Source organism: Dermacentor albipictus, chromosome 4 (genome assembly GCF_038994185.2).
Source record: "Dermacentor albipictus isolate Rhodes 1998 colony chromosome 4, USDA_Dalb.pri_finalv2, whole genome shotgun sequence".
NCBI classification, from domain to species: domain Eukaryota; kingdom Metazoa; phylum Arthropoda; class Arachnida; order Ixodida; family Ixodidae; genus Dermacentor; species Dermacentor albipictus.
Genome location: NC_091824.1, coordinates 153,955,122 through 153,971,623, shown reverse-complemented (window position 1 = coordinate 153,971,623; position 16,502 = coordinate 153,955,122). Strand labels below are relative to the sequence as shown.

The window sequence follows — 16,502 nt, the reverse complement described above, 5'->3', positions numbered from 1 at the left end:
TGCGGAGAAATGCATTGGCGTTCCACTTACTTTCGTGCTTCAATGCACAAAACGATGTTTTGTTAAGGAAGTAACTGGAACGCCAGTGCACTTCTCCGCAAAGTTCGGGAATTAATATCTCGTAATTAGTGTCATTCTGAGAATTCGTACCAAGTGGATCCGCCTTGCGAACTCCCTGGATATAATTTGTAAATTGTAATACGTGTCATTAGAATGAGTTAAAAGCTTAATTAGTGACTTTTTGGTAATTAGATGATTATGCATTTCAATTTAATGTGCAAGTAATGTCCGCCTCTTCGAGTAGACCAGCTCACGGACTAGAATTGCGCTATCTGCCACAGGCAATTACTCAAAGTTTATGAAAGTGTTCGCTGAAACACCCTGTAGATGTCACCTCGTCAGGACAGCTGTGTGAGCGTCTTCAAGAAAGGAACTAAAACATGATATTACGTTGCTAGAGGACATCGAAAACTGCGACCTTAGAAGCTGCGGTCACAGGTAGCTGCGGTCAGAGCCACCTTTGGTGCGAAATTTCGGACAGCGAGAAGAGCGTTCATTTACCTTCATTTCGCGCCTTAGCCGCTAAGGCTCGATTTGCATGCTGTACGCATACTTCACCGTCGAGCAGTGTTTACAAAAAGAACGTCGCAACTGTACTGGTGACTTTGTAGCATCGATGCATTAGCAAGCAGTTCTCTACGTCAGCGCTTTCGCGCAAACTTACACAGTCCGAGAAGAGATCTGGCGCTGTATAGGAAAGTTCCAAGAGGACTCTGGATGTGGACTCTGCTTATAATACAGGCCCAAGAACTAGTGCGTAATTTGAGGCGCCTACGTGTTTAATTTGACTGTACCTTTCTGGCACTGCCAGATGAGGGGGTCTTGCTTGAACTTTTAATATACATATGAGTAGTACTGCATGTACAGTCGCGTGCAATATGACTTGCAACACCTTTGTTCGAGGTCTAAGGGGCCCCAGGGCTGCGCGGCGGCTCTGACATGCGAAATAGCGGCTTAATAAGTGCCACTAATTGTAGCCGTGTTTGTTTCTGGAACTCACCCTACGTCTGCGCAGCCCTACAGTCTTGAAGCCCCTTCGAACATGGGCACCAGTGTTGCCGCTCATATTGCACGTGACTGTACATCCTTCGGAGCGCTATCGCTTCGCGTTAAACATATAATGGAAATTGCATATCGTCCAGCCGGCGCTACGTCAGAAGACTAGCATTGCTCAACGGGCGCGCTTTCGCACTCTGGGTCCACGCAGCCCTCTTTTTGTATCCCCCGTTCAAGGGACAAAGGAAGCGCTGACAGCGATTCTTCAGGAGTAATTGCCTCTTCCCTATTCAGTTCCATTCGGAAGAGTTTTCCTGCTCCTCGATTGTGCACGCTCACCTTTACGATGTTGGCACACTGGCTGCTCTTGTGCCCGGGCAGGGTGAACGAAGTACTTGGTGAGGGAGTGCACGGGCTTTTTTGAAAACGTTGCTAAATACGAGGGCGAATCAGGAAGTCTTTGCCCCTATTTTTTTCCAGCCAAATTGCGGCTGTAAATGCGAAGTCAACATATCCATTCCCAGCGGTGGACCTTTCTTGGACCGGCCTGGCCTTACCTCCCTGTCTCCGCGGCACGGTACTGCTGTCAGTTGTGGCAGATGACGATTGTGCTTCACACGTCCACGGCGCACGAGCAACGAAGTGTGGTTCGTTTTCTATGGAGCAAGGGACGAACGCCTGTCGAAATCCACAGCGAAATGCAGCCCACATATGGGGAAAGGTGTCTTGCCTCGAGAAGTGTGGAGTGGTGGTGCTGTGAATTCGCAAAAGGCCGTGATGACTTGCAGGACAATGAGCGTTTGGGGAGGCCGCGTGCGTCGCTGACTGACGACAACATGGTACCGGGGCATATCAAATTTAGTGCCGCGATGGCATAAATGTCTGAGCCGGTGTGGGGAACTATGTGAAAAATAGTGTAATGTACGTAGAATAGTACGTTATATATGTAATTACCTGTATGCACCTTATTTTGGCCAATAAAACATAGTGGCAAAGTCTTTCTAATTCGCTTCGTACAAGACGCGCAGTTACTCTCGCAATAAGAAATTACCGGCACCCCCTTCAGTCTTTGGCGGCGCAAGTGTCTTTTACCAGACTGTGGGTGTATGGTGCATGCTTATCGGGAAAGGAAAGGTGCTTCACTTTCTGTTGCCTGATGTTTGATGTTAATCTCGCCGTGGGAGGATAAAATTTGGTATAATGATATTTCGCACCCACTACCACACCGGTGCGGCTTAGGTGACCGCCTTGTGCGAGACAGGGTAACAGGTCTTTCCTTCCCCGCCAAAAGCGCACGTTCTCACTAAAGACGCGTTACAGCGAGTAAACACGATATAAACGGAATGCGCGGTCGACAGTCACCGCAGTGACGGCGTCCGTGCTCTCACCTGTGTCTCCTCGTTCCACGGCAAGAGGCGATCTCCGGCGGGGTCTCCGTTCCAGCGGCGGCTGCCCGCCGCATCTGGACACCGCACGATCGGCGCCGCCTAGCTTAGCACTCCTCGCCATCAGCTGGCACCGCGACAGCGGCGGCGAGAGTTGGCGCGTACCGGCGTCCACACCGTCGCGGCCCCGTCTCATCGGCGACCGACGATCGCGCGCTCGTCCCATATTCCGCCGGGACCAGCGCGCGCGCAGGGCCTCCTCTTCGGGCAGCGAAATGCCGCCCCGAGGCGAGCACTCGAGTTCCGGCCGTTCCGCGCCAGGACGGTGACGGCGACCAGCGCGGTGGTGGTCGCTGCGGCGACGGCAGCCGGCCAAGCGCATCCGTATCCGAGCGCCAAGCCGTCCACCGGCGCACACTACCCTTCTACGCGACGGGCGTCCGGTGCTGCCGCTGCTTTGCTCCCAGGCGCCGCGGTAATCATTTTCTTTTTTCTCCCCGCCGCCGGGCAGTTCACTGAGCAAGAGAGGGAAAGGACGAGAAAGAAATAAGGGCCGCCCCGCGAGAAGAGAAACTTATTTTTTTTCCACCCCGGAGCATCGACGGGTGACTCCTCCGGTTCGTCCGCCGCGTTTCTTCCTGCCGCGAGGAGGAGATCCGCGTCCGTCCCTGTGCGTGTGTGCGGCCGCCCTGCTGCCGTGAGCGTGTATGTAAATCGTCACACCGGTGGACCGCTGCGTGTGCGACCGAGTCCCCCCTGGCTCCTCCTGGACCGAGAAAGAAGGAAGCGCGCGCGTGCCATGCTTCTGGTGGAGATCCAGCAGTGACGTCGCTGTCATCGCAGTTCCGTCGTCCTTGGTGCGCGATTCGATTCGGGGGGAGAGGTCGGTAAGCCGGACGGATCGCACCGTGCTCTCGTTCGGGTCCTGGCCGATAAATGCGTGCTTTCGAGAGTCGGCGATATACGCTGTTTGAATTGGAAGCGTCGGAGAAAGTGAAGCTGTGTGCACTGCCGAGACGCTTCTGCAATATCAGCTACAGCGGTTTGCCGCAGCGCGCGCGCAACAATGCTTGCTGTGGCTGAATACGTGGAGGTCGGCTAGGCATGACGTGAGGTTTTCTGTGCTGGGTGGTTGGCCCAGACCCTGCGCCAGATTTAGCACCGTGCGATCAAGTCAGTTGCTACTGCCTAACACATTTTTACGACTGTGATATGACCAACAAATTATGGACACTAACATTTTGCAGCCTTAGATTCACGCGCGCATCGCACTGACGTTAAATGAGGAAAAATTACAACGACGACGCGGTTTGATGCATTGATGAATACCAAGGGTATAATAAAAATGTTTCTGATATCAACCATAACACAACACTGGCTGCAGGAGTCCATCTCCGTAGAATTCTGTCATTATTAAAAAAAAAAATCTTTCGGGGCAGTAGTCTCGTGTTCTATCTGATGGTTCGTATTATCACATTACGGACAAACGAATAAGCAGCCACACAAACCGGAGTTGGGGGGAGTGGGGGGGGGGGGAGAACAGTTCCAACCTGACGTACTTTCGAGCGTATGCACATTTGCAAACTGCCGAGGCTCAACGCGCGAACGTGCGGTGTGTGATTCTTGCCGCTCCCAAGTTAATTTCACTTCAGCTAAGCTCGTCCTGTTTTTACGAGCATGGCAACCTTACTTTGCTCACCAGCCATCTTTAGCCAAGATATTGGCCGGCCACGTAAGATATTCCATCAAGCAGGTTACGATACCGCTACCTGATGAGTCAGAGAAAAAGAGAGGGAGAGAGCGAAAGAACACAATTGCCAGTCTGTAATCAACCTTGAGATACGTGCAAAGGCAGTGCGACGATATCAGAAGCAACGCCAACACCGGACAGGATACCGATTTCGTCACGTTTACAATGCAAGTGTACGGTGTCTCCAAGTGCCATGATGCCGGCTATTCTCACCACCGCGCTGCAACGCTCGTGGCATGGTGTAATTGGTGTAAGCCTCAGCCGAGTGCTGATGCCAGCCACGCTAAGTATCTAACCAATATCTCATTGCTTCATTGATAGCTCGAGCCATCACGTATTGAAAGCAATGTCGGTAAATTAGCGAGAATGTTGCTAAATTTAGTGAGTTTTATTTACCCTAACGACAGCTTTGCTTTTCAGAATTTTTGTCGACATATTCTCCGACAAAATTCCTCAAGGGGCTTTGGCTAAGTGCAATGCCTCGTCCCCATTTTACCCCAAAGGAGGATATATGCGCCTCCATTTGTCACTGCTTCTCAGTACATACCGGATAACTTACTAATGAACCATCTTGGTGCCCCAAAACACCTTTTCTAGGCAAAGCACGATGTTGAGATGTGACACCGTTTTAGAAAATCGTGACCTGTTTTCTCTTTTCATATTCCCTATCATTGACTCGCTACCGCACGAAATAATTTAAAGCAATAGTGTGAAAAATAATGCGAAAGACGTTTAGGAACAATTACAACATAAAAGAAGACACACACTAATTTCGAGAAAGTCATCATCATTAATTAGAAAAAAAATATCTAATTATTTTTTTTTGCCTTGGTCTGGAGATGCCCCCAATAAGGTTATGAACATTGAATGGAATGTTTGTTCCGGTCTAGCATGAACGAATGTGCGAAGAAAAAAGCAAGTACTAGTGGGCAGGTGCATGGAGAAGGAGGCTTGATTTCTTCGCCGGATGAACAAGGTGCCTCGAACGATAGCCGATGATTTCCAACAAGGTTATTGTTGCTTTGGGGCTGTAGTTTAGGCGGAGCAATATTCACCGGCACCTCCAAACCTAAAGGCCATCTGTATTTGCAATAACTCATCTAACCATCCATGAAGCCGTCCACCCATTAATACACCAATCCATCCATGCTTATGATGGAGTTGTAAAGTATCCCTAACAGGTAGTGAGCCTTTACGCGTCATCGCTAACTGTTTGCGCCGAGTATCGCTAACCGCACTGACTAGTTGCGTTCGGTGTCTTAATGTCGAAAGACCTGCTTGGCCGGGGGTCAGAAGTGAAAGGCGATCGCCCCTTCCTCTAGATTAGATTGCGGAAGCCAGCTTAACCGCTTTCCGCCATCCATCCTTTCCCGCCTTCTTCCAAGCACGTGCGATGTCCCTGCTACCGCTAGCTATGCGCGACAACTCGCAACAAGTGAGAAAATTGTCCTCAGTAGTCGCCTAAAGCCCATAAGACGGTGCTGCCTACCGAGCCGATGCTTAGCAGGGGTCTGCGCGTTCCACTCACCTCCAGTCTCGTGCTGACGATCACATTCCGATCGGATTGAGAGCGCGCGCACCGTGCACTCCGCGAGGAAGCAGCTTTCCTTACTCGGCGGAGGGCCGAGAGCGGCTTCCTATTCGCCCTGTGTTGGCGCCTGTCGGACTTCTCTCAGCGGGACAAGGTGGTCCGTTTGTTGCCCGTCGCTTTCTCTCCTGGAACGGCGCCGTGGCGACGACGCTTGTCAAAGAAACTAGATTACACCGCGCCTAGGAACAAAAAGCACCAGTCCGTGTCCCACCGTTTTCGTACGCTTTTTCTTTTCGTAGCGTCTTTTCGTACGCTTGCCGCGATTTACTTCTTTGTTTCTTTCTCTCCACACTGTCGGGGTGTCCGGCGCGGTTGGGGCGTGAGCGCAATTGCAGGCTGCGCGGAACGTCGCGCTCGCACGGCCACTGCCGGTGGCAGTTCTGGACCATTGCCGACGACTGTGCAGTGCGAAAGCCCAGTTGCTAGGAAGCGCGTCGAGGACGCGCTTTTTCTATTAGAAGTTTCCTTTCGTAGTCTCTCTGATCGGCACTTGCATGCCTAATCACATTTATGCGGCGTTAGCCCTCGAGGGAATTCCAGCCAACTTTCTTGCGGCTGCTGTTAAATGTATGACCATCATGTTTGTTTGACGGAAGACGTCCGCACCCAGGATTTTATATCGAGTCGGCAACGTGGAAGCCCAACCCGTCGTGCCGTATTTAGAACTCTAGCGATTGTAGTAGTGGTTACCGCGCTTATTGGATATAAAGCGTGCTCTGCCGTCATTGTCGTTGTCGACTGGCCAGCTATATACGGCTGCTTTGAGCAGGGTTTGCGGCCCCTGCATCTTTCTTCACTATCCTGTCGCTGAGATAATGTTGCTATATGGTTGCTGAAAATCACCGTTGCAGTTCGAAGTATTCTTGTATTCCGCCAGACTAGGTATTAAAAAGACGAGAGAAAAGCGCTAGCGATAGGCACACATCTGCACATGTGTATCGCACTTTGCATAGCCGGAAAAGAACTGCTAGTGAAACGTTGTAAAATTTTTTTTAAATATTGCTTCGTATTGTGGATCTAGCGCAACATCGCTTGAAGTGTTCTTTCTGTGTAAGTCTTAATGTCCGTAATGTTGTGTGCGTGCTGTGTTCACTCTGTCCTCTGTTCGTTGTTTCTATCCTATACCACTTTTCCTCCTTGAAGGGTAGCGGATCAGCATCCCGCCTTTTCTGTGTTTGCCTTGGCTCTCTCTCTCTCTTTCTAGAGCTCTTTAATGCATTAATGCTGATTTCAGGACGTGACGTACTCAGGTCAGTAAAGTTTGTTCGTCAGTCAGTCAGTAATAGTGCAACAGACAAGCGTGGTCTTATGCCGAATTCGGAGCAAGGTTTGGTTCCAGTTGAAGGAAGGTGAAACACCCTGACTTTCACAGCTGACAGGAAATTATAGTCATAAGAGAGGCACTTATCACCGCGCAGAATGCTCGAATTCGTATCGAGAAAATGCGAATACATTTCTCGCTACGCATCCCACCGAATCCTTAGGTTTGGGTGCGCTGTGGAGGAAAAAAAAGAAGTGTTGCGAAGGCGAAATAGGGCACTGCGAATGAAGTGAAGGAAAGATATGGCTGGTAATAAACAGAAATAGGACATAGAAAGACACGTTTGAACTGTATTATAGTTTTTAAGCTTAAACTTGCGTAAAGTAATGTTTGTCAAGTTGGGAATTCGTACAGGCAGACCTACGTACATTCCTACAATTGGAAATGCTAGCTCCTTGGATACGGAACACACAGAAAACAATAAGGCAGATGCGCGAACAAGGGTGAAGCGCGCACTTACATTATTCTACAAATGGTGAAGGTATGTATACCGTGTAAGGACTAATAAGAAAGCAGTGAAGATATGAAGATGCGTGTACTCGAAACGTAACGGTTGGAAACATATAAAAATGTTGCTCTGAAGTATCATAACGATACTTATTAAACATATAAGTAAACGCACTACCAACAGTCGATCATTCCGCCTCCGGAAATTTAACATGCTGCATCTAAATTCACATTGAACGCTCACTCACGCATGCTTCCTGCTGTCGACGATTATGCATGCAGAAAGCTTCCGGAAGTTCTCCCTCAGCTTCACTGATATATTTATCAGAAGTGCTGGGGTCCTTTCAAAAGTGCGACAAGCCAGTTACTCCCAGCTTTACCTGCGTAGTTTACTCCTTTTCTCGCCTCTTAATTTTTGAAGAAATGTTGCCATAAGACCCAGCAAGAATTGAACTCGTGCAGATGGGCTTATGCTTAGTCCTATGTTTATCATGCGTTCATCGCTGCGATTACATGCAAGAGTAAACGGACCGGTTTCTCAATTGTGGGCTCTCAGGTGCTTTGTGTGTAGAAGACGTCCCCTGGCTCATCTTTGGTAAAATTTATAGGACGTAGAATGGCGAACGAACGGCATCACATGATAAGCAAAAGCACGATATGGGTCGGCAGCTAGAAAACCAGGCCTGAAGAAAGGAGGAACCACTTTGCCAGCAAGACAGGACAAGTATGTGTGTGTGTGCGCGCATATATTCAGAGCCTTACGTGGCTACCTGAAACGCGGAAGTAGTTAACTCAAACTTCGCTTGCTCGCTCTCGCAAATATTGCATCGCTGTGCTATTTGGCTTTTACTTGCGGCGTCCGGGAAAGGCGCAGTGGTTGATATAAATTTTCTTAATTATAACATCGAGTACCTAAACCGGGACCCGGTTTATGTAACTTAAGGCAAACTTTGTGCGCTAGTCATGACAGCGATTGTCTTACCCTGGCGTATATGCAGCCACCATTCGTATACCGTTGTTCGTTTGCGCAGTTGTGGGCTAACGTGATTCACGAATTTAATGGCAATACTTGCCGTTGTTTCATACTAAAATATCCAACATTTAGTGTCAGCTCGGATAACATGTGTCTTGTGCTATGGGAAGCATTGTATGCTTTTTTTGTTGTAACGGGCTGTTTCTTTGCAGTTTGACATATTTCTTTGTATAAACGCGTTAAATAGAATGTTGTCTTCATCCCAAGAAAGTAAGTTTCTGGTGTGAACGCGACAAATATGTGCGAATTGATTTACGTGGCTGTTTGATAAGTACATGTACGTTTGTTCCTATTGTAAAAGTGAATCCACAACTTTCGCTAGCGCCGCACAGCAGTACTACTTTACACTTTGAACGCGCAAAAAAAAAAAAAAAAGAAAGGGGCGAATTTTCACGTCTGGAAGATGCACAGTAATGACGTTTTTTCCTTATCTTTCCTACATGAGATTGCTGGTACTTGTTGCTATAGGTTAGTCTCTCTGTCTTTCTTTTCTTTATTCGCTTGGGTTGCCACGCGGCATAGCTTCAGTATGAAATTAAATATAAGCATGCAGGCTCGTTTCATGCAGACAATGTAACCGTGACTTATAGAATGTGTTGTATAAACAGATTTATGCCAACGGTAACACCAAAGATTGAGAGTTTACTAATAGTATTATTGCATTATGGTCCTCCTTGGTCTTTATGAGTTCACGCGTCTTGACATATTTGACGAGGGCCTGTTTCTGTTTTCTTCTAGCGAAGCCTACACGTTTCCTTTGCACTGACGTGGCACGTAGTCGTGCCTAATTGAGAAGTATGTCAGTGTATTGGAACCACGGGACCTGCCATACGGAACTGCTCCCAAGTTGGCAGAGAGACGAGCGCTTTCTTCTGCTTTTAGTAAGCTGGGCAGTCCTACAGTACTGGGTTATACGTCCTCATAAACTCACGGCGACAGGAAGGATACTGATAATGACAGCATCAAGTAATCGTCCTCGTAACTACACTGGTGCTAGGTCAAGCGCATTCAAGCACTAAAAAAAATTCTGGGGTTTTACGTGCCCATGCAAACCACTTTCTGGTTATGAGGCACGCCGTGATGGGGGACTCAAGCAATTTGGACCACCTGGGGTTCTTTAACGTGCACGTTCTTAAACGGGTGCCTTCGCATTTCGCCCCCATCGAAACGCGGCCGTCGCGGTCGGGATTCAATTCCGCGACCTTGTGCTCAGCAGCCCAACACAATAGCCACTAAGCAACCACGGCGGGTAAAAAAAGGTCGCCATCAGCACTCGGCGTTCCCAGGTGGTCTCCCTCCCAAGTACTGACCGAACACAATGCTGCTTAGCTTTGGGGATCAGATGAGAGCCGCCATATTCAGCATGGTATGGCCGATGGCGTTCAAAAACACATGGTAACGTGACGGACGCTGGTCGCAATACCAGCAGGTACTCATTCTCACATCTGTTGCTACTGGGTCAAACGCCTTCAGAAGACCTTCTGATGTCGCCGCCTCTCTTTGCTTACGCCTTGCGTCTTGTGTTTGTCCCTTTTTTAAATTTTTGTACAAAAAACAATAAACCGCGTCACAACCATGGAAGAGGCGTACTTTTGTTTCACCAGTACTTGTCAACTTTGATGAATGATGTTTGAAGTGTATTTTACCACATCGGTGCATCCTAAAATTGCACACGCACTGGTAAGAATAGTGGGGGAAAAGCTACGTTACGGAAGCTTCACTGGCCCCACCACCCCTAGAACGTCCTACCCTAAAGTCCCATTTCGAATCTGCTTCCAAAAAGAACCAAGAGTTTGGAGCGGAAGAAACCGCGAAAAAAATACTAAAGCCGGTTTCGAACTTCACCAGAGGAAATTCCAATGCCTACCATCTGAGGTATTTGCGGTGCTTGTCGCTTTCGTTCTGGAGGATAAGTGAAGAGTTGAAGCTGACGGGACATTTACAGCACAGCTCTTGGGCGCCTGTTCCTGCGGCGAGTGTCGGCGTGCCTCGGCGTCGTTCCTCGGCGTAACCGAGTGAACGAGCACAGCGAAAGATGAGAGCGAACGCGGCGCGCAGCGGTGGATGAAAAAAGCGGCAAGAGGGAAGAGACGCGAGGAGGAAAGTGGAAAGAGGGTGCATCGGAATCATGAGACAGAAAGCGGAGGACGGTATGGCGAAAGGGTGAAGGGGAAACTGGAGTTGCAGGCGGCGACCCGGTATGCGGCGAACGCGTCAACAAAGCGCTGGCATGGGTTTCAGACCCACTGCGCATGCGCTACTTCGCCTGCGGCGCCGCCGCCGTGAGAGAATGCGCTCCACGCGAGCCACCCATTCCTATGTTCACGCTTTCTTTCTGAACAGCGAACGACGCAACCGGTAGAGATACTTCGTCTGCCGCTGCTGATAAACGAGCTACCCGAGCAAAGGCTCAGTGCCGCCGCCGAGACCACTATGTCGTTCAGAATCAAATTCTTTGCCACAGTATATCGCGAATTTAAACCACCTAAACAGCCGCGCTCAAAATTCGGATTAGGGAGCATCACAATCGTCGGTGAATTTTTTTCTGGAAATGGCAGGTTAATGCCCGAGACAACTGAGCGTCGAGATGACTATCATCATTAAAGGGACTGACAACCAATTGTCATGGTACCCATTTCTTTAGTGCAATGGAAAGCTCACCGGTCAGAGTTTACAATCATGAAGTGATAACGCTGGAAACGCCGTGGAAACATTTTGTACCAGAATTTTTCTATATGCCATGAGAATGTAGTATAGTAGTTCACTGGAAGCATGCTGAAAATGATGACAGGGGAGCGCGATAGTCATTATACATGGGCATTGGTGAGAAAAAAAATTAAATTATGGAGTTTTACGTGCTAAAACCACTTTCTGATTATGAGGCACGCCGTAGTGGAGGACTCCGGAAATTTCAACCACCTGGGGTTCTTTAACGTGCACCTAAATCTAAGCACACGAGTGTTTTCGCCCCCATCGAAATGCGGCCGCCGTGGCCGGGATTCGATCCCGCAACCTCGTGCTCAGCAGCCCAACACCATAGCCACTGAGCAACCATGGCGGACCGCATTGGTGAGAGGCAGACGACTAGTGTGGCCGTAACTGTGAGAAAGTATGATTCTGTTTATGAAGACTATGTTCCCGCGATTCATGTTTTCCGAAGTGTTAAATTATTTCTGCGATAATAGCTACGTAGTTTCGTTGTTTCTGTTACGTCGAACGCTTGGCAGCGTTGCATCGGACGCGCTGCGGTGTTGCATCAAACATGGCGCAAGACTGCGCGGCGACTGTGACTGGTGGACTTGAGTGTTTGTTCTGCGTATGTGCGATGTGAGGTGACATGTGTGATGTGAGGTGAGAGTTTTCTTCGTTGCTGCGACGCGGCCTGTAGGCCGGATGGAATAAAGACGTTTCACAAGTACGTCTTGGCGTTTCCCGCCCAACAGCTTGAGTATTTAACCAGTCAGAACCTAATCAATCGGATCGAATGCCTTTACACGTGACACGGAGTTTAGCATGTTACCGTATCCACGTGTGCGTTTTTGTTTCCGAAGCGTAGAATAACACGCTAGTGTCTAATAATATGCCAACTGCGATTTTAAGCAATAATTATGCTGACCTTAACACCAGTCGAATTACGTAGAGTAATCTCATAGAATGCATTAGAAGTACCAAGATTTCACCGCTAGATCTCACCACTTTTTGAGACTTTCTTTGCCAATTTAATATTACAATTCCTACTTAAATCGCGAACAGCGTGCTGGATTCTATCACTATAAATCATGGTAATTTCATTTACATCAACGTCTCATAACATGTTCTGGCCAGTCGTCAGTCCCTTTAAGGCGAAATCCTTTAGTAGCTCATAGGTCGAAAAATCCCTTGTCCGGCGTTATCTAAAAATTGACCGTCCTGTGTCGTGGCACCGAAATTCAATGGCACCGAAATTGGTGGTGCCACTCGCAACCACTATTGAGACTGGAACCCACGACTTTTGGTGGGAGTCGGACCCTCGACCTTTGGTGGGGCCAAAATTCAATGGTACCAAAATTGAGGGTGCCACCGTTGATGGTCCAACACACGACCAGTGGCGGGAGTCGAACCCGCGACCTTTGGTGTTAATTATGGCGAAGTTAATTAGGGTACAGTTAATTAGGATATGGTTAATTAAGCCACTCGAAACCACGACCTTTGGTGGGTTTTGAACCCACGACTTTTGGTGTTAATTAAGGGGATGCCAAGGCACAGGGAATTAAGATAGATTTAATTAATGCACTCGAACCCACGACCTTTAGTGGCAGTCAAACCCTTGAGCTTCCGTGGGGCCAAAATTCAATGGCATCAAAATTGAAGGTGCCGCCATTGATGGTCGAACCCGCAACTATCGGTGGGAGTCGTACCCACCACTTTGGTGTTAATTATGGCGAAGTTTATTAGGGCGCTGTTAATTAAGACAGAGTTAAGGCACTCCATCCCACGACATTTGGTGAGAGGAAAAAGAAGTAACGTATTTGAAGGAGAATGTCAAGTAATTTAATTAATGAGCGCACAGGCTTTCACCTTAATCCTCTTTAGGGTATGCTTTAGAGCAACTGCAACTCTTCTTTGATACCACCGACAGACAGAATAAAGGTACGCCAATCTATTCGCATGCCCTTTGTCAAGCAGCACAAGGACTGAAACCGGAGCTGGTGCTGGCGGACTTCTTTGACCGAAGAAATTGTTGTTCAGGTTACAAGCAAAGAAGCTCGTCTTTCGACGCATAAAGTTGCGGCAGGCTTTAGGAGAAATGCAGGCAGGCCGTGCGAAATGTTGCTTACACAAAAAGTGAGAAAAAAAATCAAGAAAGGAAAGCTCAATGGTAGCTTGGCTTTAAAAGCTGCCCTTAGAGGGTGTAAAAAAAAGAAAAGAGATGAGATGAAAAGAGTTGAAAGAATCAATGCGAGCTTGTTGATAATCTTTGTCATTCTTGTAGTCCTGTTTCCTTTTGCGCTGCCTTGTTTCATCGAGCATTCTTACAAGCGAGGAGAGGCTGGCGTTCTCTAGAACCATGTTTCCCTGCCCTTTGAGTGCATCACGGGCTTCCGTTCACTCCCTCTACACGTTCGGAGATGCGAGCGGAAGCTCAAGGCGTGCACCCACGTCAGTTGCCATTGAAGCAGCGTGCCACTAAGACTATATGTGGACGGCCCAGCAACCAAAATGCCAAGAATGGCTCCAGGCCAGCATGAAAGCTGAATGGCTTCAGAGCCCGGCACGTGTTTTCGTCTCTTCTTTGTAACACGCGGCTGGGCGCAGGGTGACTGAAGAGCTTCGCACAAAGTAACTCTGCCTGTCCATTGAGACTTTCGTTACTTTAGTATAGAGTCCTTGAACTCTCTAGATGGCGTACGGAGAAATGCGCTGGTGGAAATTGTTCAGCGAATTGCTGTCTGCCACTCACAACGTTGCCCGAATAACGGAGCTGGGTCTCACCCTATAGCACATTTACTCACCGTAAGCTAGACTGGTTATAAAGGAGGGACCAAATTTCATCGAGTGGCTTCCAGCTGTCTCGCGCAATGTAAGACGGTGGCAGATGCGAACAAATGTACGAGCGTCTGCATAAATGTGGTTTGGCGTGCTCGTAATGACATACTGCATGTCCCGAATCGACGTACAATCTTTTTTAGATGCGAATCATTTCTCTGCCTAGTTGGAGCCAAGGCCAAACGCGAGGCCGTCCAAGGTCACAGAGTTTGTCGCCGATGCGCGCGCACCCCGTGCGCCCGCTCCCTGGCCGCTATTAGAGAGTTTTAGAATAGGGGCCCCGATATTTTGGGGCCTCAAAGAGCTTTGCGGGTGTTGGCGTTGGGGCACGCAGGAGTGAAGAGTTTTAGAATAGGGCATTGCGTTTGCGGATAGCGTCTTGCGCTGACAGCGCCACTACGGCGTCTAAGAAAAGCTATTAGAAATAAATAAATAAAATATACCATTTTATGATAGGAATAGTAAGTTTGACTTGCGTGTATTCGCGTTTAATTACAATTTATAGGTTATTCTTCAAGCAGCAAACAATTAGTTGCGCTTAGTTTTCAGCAACAAACCGAACTTTACGTGCCTTCGCCAGCCAAGCTTAGCCGTGTTAGGCCTACGAGCCGTAAAATCCACACTCGAATTCGGAATCGGCGCCGTCTAATGAATCAATCTTCATAACACACGCTAGTTGAGAGAAAGCGATAACCGCAGTCACTTCTCCTAGCTTGCGAACTTCGCCCGTTACCGCGAATCAAACCCAGTTTGTTGCTAGGTTAGAGCCGTCGCTTCGATGGGTGCCGCCATGTTTCTTGACGCAAAGCTTTTGGGACCGCTATTTGGGCTCCCGCTAAATCGGTGAAATAGCGTTTCCAACGCAAAACCCAAACGCAGTTTGCGTCTCGCGCATGCACAGTGGCTTCGACGCTATTTCTCTGGGGCCCAAAAGGTTGGGGCCCCTATTCTAAAACTCTCTATTAGCTCGGCCCCGCCTTGCTCTACGCACATGCGCGCGCTCGCACGCCGCCTCTTACCTAGCCATTACGACTGTGCGCGCCACAAACAGACATGACTAGGTTGCGCCAGGTGCGCTATGTGGCGCGTAGCTCTCTACTTGCAGATACAACAATTAACCATGAACGCTCGAAGGTATCAAGCGGTAGAGGAGCGTAAAGAATGCAAATATTTTGCAGAGACTACAGATGTACTATGCGATGCGTACCGAAGCGGCGAGGCAGGAGGCTAAGCGAAGGGCCATGGAGCGCGATGGAGAAGAGAAGCGACGCGCGGCCGAAGGACCGATGCTCCAACCGAACGGCCGCTGAACAGGCCGTCGAGACCAAGCGGCGCCGATCGGAGGACCGCCTCTTGCGGGATACGGACGCGCACTTTCCGAAACACATTGCCGAAGACGAATTTGGTGTGGCGGTGTGTAGATTGTGCGACCGCCTCTGGTTCCGATCGTGTATACGTGTCGCGGCCCGCGCATGTGGCAGTCCTCGAGTGAGCGTTTCCCCTGGAGGGCGTGAGTTCGTTCGGGCATTGCGCCACATGTAGGGGAGGAATGCCTAGCGTTGACTATGATGATCATCGAGGATAGTTTCTGCCGTAGTTATTTATCATGTGCTTTGCAACTCTGAAAAAAGGTTGATGGTTGCCTCTTCACGTATGGTCGCACATGGATAAGCTAGCCGTCTGAGATGAACCAGTTAATCGCAATCAAGAAAGTAATCGCGGTTAAAAGGTTGACCGATTAATTAGAAGGTTAAACGATTAATTGCCCAACCCTGCCAGGGACATTATTTGGGCTATACGTTGTGGCGCAAAATACATTTCTTGAAAAGGGACAGAAGAAAGGAAGACAGTGAAGCGCCAAAGCGTCTTCCTTTCTTCTGTCCCTTTTCAGGAAATGTATTTTGCGCCACAGCGTATACCTAGGAAATCTAAGCACCAACGTGCCCAAGAAGTCATTTTGGAACATTATTTGAGCAATGACATGAATGTTTGAAGACTAGTATACGATCCGTAGACTATACAGCGTATTAAATACACGCTCAGTCTTTTACCTGCACGTGAACGATTCCTTTACTTGCATTTTCCTCTTTTATACCTCCGTGCCCTTCTCCCTTGCAGGGTAGCGAATCGAACGTCTGTCTGACTAACCTCCATGTCATTGCTGTTCCCTGTCTCACTGTCTTAGTACACTATTCGTTGTTTCTTTTCCAAACGCCCTTTAGCGCTGACAGCCGTACACTTACGTAGCATTTTCCTTTCGTCTTTCACGGGCTCGTTTCGCTGTTAGGTCATCAACTTTGCCTTTAAATTCTCTGCAGTGCTTTTCTCGCAAGAGTTCTCTGTCCAGCATCTGCGCAAATGCTGCTCGAGCTAGTTACGCTATGGTTTCGCAG

The 16,502-nt window shown here is 48.7% G+C and overlaps 1 protein-coding gene and 1 pseudogene across 1 annotated transcript in view; both read right to left on the bottom strand.

Annotated features, from left to right (window-relative positions):
- The window catches only part of LOC135903789 (uncharacterized), a 36,699-nt gene extending 33,313 nt beyond the window's left edge, over positions 1-3,386 (bottom strand). The window contains exon 1 of the mRNA XM_065434190.2: positions 2,445-3,386. Coding sequence (XP_065290262.1) covers positions 2,445-2,823 — 379 coding nt within the window. The 5' untranslated portion in view covers positions 2,824-3,386. The remainder of the gene's footprint in view (positions 1-2,444) is intronic.
- A 6,458-nt stretch (positions 3,387-9,844) lies between these two features.
- LOC135903843 (5S ribosomal RNA) lies at positions 9,845-9,963 on the bottom strand (annotated as a pseudogene).
- Positions 9,964-16,502: the final 6,539 nt, after the last annotated feature.